Raw genomic sequence first — 5,193 nt, 5'->3', positions numbered from 1 at the left:
CTCTGTTTCTGGGCGAATCCGTTCCGTTTTGCTTGAATCCGCCTCTCCGTGCTCGTTCGTATTGACGCACTTAAAGACTCTTCCCTCAACCTTAAGGCGAGCGGCAGCGACCAATCACCAAGCCATTACAGGCTTCAGAGGAAACTGTTTATGTGACTCCAGAGCTAATTAGGCTCATGAACTAACAAATCGCTAGCACAACTGGTGAGGAACCGATCACATTCATGGATTGTCTGGAGAAGTCGGCCACCTCTCTCACGATGTGTTGAGCTGTGCGCTTTTTAAAGATTTTTTTACCCTTTCTTTAGCTGTCACTAACTTGTCTCTTGCTTGACAAAACTTTGGTCTTGGGTGTGGAGTATTTTTTAGTGCTAACGCGTGTGCCGTTTTCACTTAAACTGGGGAATCTTGACTGGTAAACTATGTTTCAACCCACACCGAAGAGGTGTTTTACCATTGAGTCTTTGGTAGCGAAGGATAATCCTTTGCCATCGTCGAGATCCGAGGAGCCCATACGACCAGCGGCTCTCAGCTATGCAAACTCCAGCCAGATGAATCCATTTTTAAACGGCTTTCACTCCAGCGGCAGGGGCGTCTACTCAAACCCGGACTTGGTGTTCGCTGAGGCTGTTTCACATCCTCCCAACTCCGCCGTCCCAGTCCATTCAGTACCTCCTCCTCATGCTTTGGCTGCTCACCCACTGTCGTCCTCGCACAGTCCGCACCCTCTTTTCGCAAGCCAGCAAAGGGACCCTTCAACTTTTTACCCGTGGTTGATACATAGATATAGATACTTGGGTCACAGATTTCAAGGTAAGTGCCTTCATAATATTTTATTCGCCATTTACTTTGACCAGTTGTACGGAGAAAAAAAGGCCACACGGCCCTGGGACGCGGCAGCTTTCCATCGATAAAAAGCTAAATGTTCTTAATTTGATAAAAATGCAGAAATGAATGCTATCGAAATAACATTAGAACCATTTTATTATATCGAATTATCAGCTAATGTTGTGAAGTTTTTACTTTTTAAAACGCTTTTAGCCTAGTAATTTGCTGAAAGAAAGGAACCTGGCATTATTCCATTTACAAACAGTAACCTGGTTTAAAACGTATTATTATCTCGGTACAACGTTTGTATTTATATTTTTATTCATTAAAACAATTCAATAATTTAACAGACTTAAATTATTCTTGTGCAAACTTCGCTTTTTTAAAATAATATGATAAAACATATCGAACATTATATAGCCCAATAGTTAAACATTAATAAAAATTGAATATTACAAAAACTACGCATTAGGAAATAACTGAAGCAACAAAGTAATTGATTTGAACTGAACGGAAGTTTTATTTGCGTCCAATTAATTTTTTCCCCATAAAAATTTCGCCATAATCGGAAAGTGCGTCTCGGTCCTTAATGGTGTAAAATTGTCCTATTATTTAGCATAAGAACGAACATTAATAAGTATAATCGTGAATACCTATGATATCGTATTAATGCATATTAATTACCTACATATTACAATGTAGATCCACTTGCGTAATGCATAAATATATTGTTTTTTAACTTTTATAATAATTCAGTAGTATTTGAGAAAACATTCATAGTAGATCCGAAACACCCGCAGCGAAAACCTTAATTTACTACAAATAAAGGCACTCAAGGCTGCTGAATTTCTTAAATTGGCTTTCTGAATTAAAAACAGCCGTACTATATTTTTTGTTTTATTATTATAATACTGTATTTAACATTATTGTGAGCATATTTCTAATTAGCATATTTTTCACTCATTTTATAATTAGTTAATTAGCAACAAAAGTTTAATTGGCTGCAGAAAACTATTGCTATCTAACTCGTACCAGAGCACAGCAAAGATGATAGAAAAAAAATCTTTTTCACATAATTATGTTTGAAAAGATCGACTAATTGTTATTATTGTGGGATATATTTCAGTAAAGTATTGCATGCTCTATATTTATGTTTTTAAACTTCAGGCCCTATAGTCAGAAATGAATTCGCGAGAACACATTGAAAACGCTGTCGAACAATATTGAGAAAGAATGCTAATATACCGCAGACGATGAGTTTTAATCATAGTCTTTTTTTCTTCGCAGGAAACGAAACGAGTCCTGAAAGCTTCCTATTGCACAATGCGCTAGCAAGAAAGCCCAAAAGGATTCGTACAGCTTTTTCACCATCACAGCTACTACGGCTTGAACATGCTTTCGAAAAAAATCATTACGTCGTCGGTGCGGAACGAAAACAACTCGCTCACAGTCTTAGCCTCACAGAAACTCAGGTAAGAATGTGTTTACCTGTCTTCATTAGCAGTCATACGCCGATGTGCGCGTAGTGCTATGGATATACGGCCTAAACAAATATTGAAATCAATGGACTGGTACGGCTACATATACATATTAAAATAAATTATACATTTACTACATATGCAGTGTTTAGGTTCAACACAGAATAACAAATTTTATAAACAATTGAAGCTTTCTATTTGAAGTTTTATGCCATAATTTTCAACATTTATTTGTTCTTTTTTTCCAGCGTATATAGTCGTACTAATTAGGCTATTTCGTGCCTTCTTGTACTGTATATTAATTACCCTATGTGTGGTGACAATCAGATTTTTGTTTATAGTTGACTATAGCAGAAACAGTAGGCCTATATATCGAATATATTTTTTAATATATATGTTATAAATATCTATATGTAATAGATATCTATATGTAATATATATATATATATATATATATATATATATATATATATATATATATATATATATATATATATATATATATATATATATCGTTTTTGTTGTTGTTTGACTTGGGCTACATGCAGAGCTATGCGTTGTTTTAAATGCGTAATGGTTCGAAGTGGGTAAGTTCCACCATTCTCAATTCACCACATTTTTTGTGAGGTTGAACGATTCCGTTTTAGGCGGGGGACTCTTGTGGAAAATGTTTGGCAATTAACCAGTTAACCGCTTTAAATGGACACTTAAAAGAATGAGGCGGATTCTATGAATTTGCTCAACCATATTTAAGATCGTATTTGCGCGTATCGTTCAGTGGCCCGGTCGGAGTCTATTGTCCCGGTGACAGCAACGGCCCTTTTCTAAATAGCGCTTTTCAGAAGAGCAAGCGAGAGAAATGGACTACGAGCCACTTCAGTGCCTCAATTAGCTCTCTGAAAGCACATTAAATGTGCCTCACTTGCCAAGTTGTCAGCTTTGAGCTTTACGGATGATATGAATGATAAAGGTGATGAATTAAGCTAAAGACTAAACTTTACCAATGTGTACTAATAGAAAAGCTTTAATACGGGGATGCAGTAATGAGGGGGTGAATTGTAAATAGGCCAGTTAACATACTGATCCGTGATAATAAGCGACAGTGTCGGTGAAGTTACACTGGCAGGCCTATCACACTATTATGTACAAGTCTACTAAAGTCATTCCGCTCAAGTTTATGAAGTTTGAGGTTAAAGTTGCAGAAGGGAATGGTAGTGATGATTCAACCTGTCATTCGTAAACAAGTCAGGTGCACTTTAAAAGGAAAGCCATGCCAGCGAGTATTTTCTTCCCCAATCTCATTCTCACATATCAGTAATATGTATTTAATACCTCATTTAAATTCTTTATGCTGTTTTAATTAATGCAGACCACTAAATGAAAGTCGACCAGTGGTCTCCCGACTCGATTGACGGTGAGATACCTGGCAGTTCTTTGTCCCTCCAGCCCTAGTTATTCTTGAGGCGGGTTAGTGATACCTTCTGTTAGGCCAAGTCTCTTTGTTTAATTGTTCTATTTGAGAGCCCAAAAGGAGAGTCGTTGTATTTTACGCTGATTATTTTCATTTTCACCCCCGTCACAGGTAAAAGTTTGGTTTCAGAATCGAAGGACGAAGTTCAAGCGTCAGAAACTGGAAGAGGAAGGGTCGGATTCACAACAGAAAAAGAAAGGAACTCATCACATAAACCGATGGAGACTGGCCACAAAACAAGGAAGCCCTGAGGAAATTGACGTCACCTCAGACGATTAAAAGACTTAAACTGTTTGAACCCGGGACAGCGGCGTGGCTTGAAGAATGTCACGGATAAGGATGCTGTGTACTGACAGAGGGAGAGGGTAAAGCCAATATCACATTTTGATTCTTCGAGATCGGCAGCTTGAGGGTGAGAGATCCTGTTGGTGGCACTGCTGTCACTACAAGGGAACTGTCAATAATTTTTACGTTGCCAAGGCAAGGTGATTGACAGGTATTACACGCAGCCCCTCCCGCCCCATCACCACACTACCCGCACCACCTCATCACCACTATCACAAAACATAGCTCAAATGCGTATAGGACATTTGCACTTCTGAGGGGTTTTTCTCTCATTTTATTTTTGCAAGACGTGAACCTTCCACATCAAGAAACCAAAATATACAACTGTTTTTGTAAAACTTGAATTGCATGGTAGAGCAATGCATTTTTTGGTAGGTTAATTAATTTGACCTTTTTTTTCAAAGTAAATTTGTTTTGATTATATTTTTAATCTGAGAAATGTTGTGTGCTTCTTCCTTTTTTACAACAGTGTGCAGTCTTTGAATTTATGATTCTCGTGTTAAAGTGATTGTGCAAACAATATGAAGTAGCAGTGCTGCGTTATAGTGTTTTTAAAAAGTAAACAAATTTAAAATCAGATTATAAAAAACTTTACCACATACAATAGTAATTATAATGAAAATTCTCCATGGCATTCCTTAAAATTTAAGCTTTACCATGACTCCGTAATCTTGGTGCGAATATATGATCGGGACTCGCCCCCCCCCCCCCCCCCCCCCCCCCCTCTATAGAGTTGCCTCGAAAGATTAATGCAAGAATTGACGGCCGCCTAGGCAGCAAAACTTCAAGCACTGAGCGTATTCCATGTATAGAGATACTAAAGCTAATGTTTATGTTAAATCGTCTTTTACAAGAATGTAAATAATTTTGTGTTTGTGTTAAGTTTGCTACAATTTTAACACAAAGTATACTTCCAAGAAGTATGTAATTGTCAATATTTTGTCAATAAAGTTTTATCAATATGTTGCTCAGAATAAAAAAACAGCCTTTTTGTTCTACAAAAAGGGGCCAAAATGAAACTTTTGCCCTGTAGAGTAAATGGTTTGGAATGCATCCTATTATGTCTGTTTT

General features: G+C 37.3%; 1 protein-coding gene across 1 annotated transcript; it reads left to right on the top strand.

Moving 5' to 3' along the window:
* Positions 1–4,825, top strand: emx2 (empty spiracles homeobox 2). Its single transcript, XM_056471590.1, has 3 exons — positions 1–813; positions 2,116–2,300; positions 3,889–4,825. Exons 1-3 carry the CDS (start codon positions 423–425, stop codon positions 4,054–4,056), a joined length of 744 nt encoding a protein of 247 aa, XP_056327565.1. The 5' UTR covers positions 1–422; the 3' UTR covers positions 4,057–4,825.
* Positions 4,826–5,193: the final 368 nt, after the last annotated feature.

Source organism: Danio aesculapii, chromosome 13, assembly GCF_903798145.1.
Source record: "Danio aesculapii chromosome 13, fDanAes4.1, whole genome shotgun sequence".
NCBI lineage: Eukaryota > Metazoa > Chordata > Actinopteri > Cypriniformes > Danionidae > Danio > Danio aesculapii.
This window is presented reverse-complemented; position numbering and strand designations above follow the sequence as displayed.

Excerpts from the sequence above, each read along its gene's own strand:
- emx2 (XM_056471590.1), top strand. The coding sequence starts at position 423 with ATGTTTCAACCCACACCGAAGAGGTGTTTTACCATTGAGTCTTTGGTA. Across the intron at positions 814-2,115 it reads CTTGGGTCACAGATTTCAAG|GAAACGAAACGAGTCCTGAA; the intron begins GTAAGTGCCTTC and ends TTTTCTTCGCAG. Across the intron at positions 2,301-3,888 it reads TTAGCCTCACAGAAACTCAG|GTAAAAGTTTGGTTTCAGAA; the intron begins GTAAGAATGTGT and ends CCCCCGTCACAG.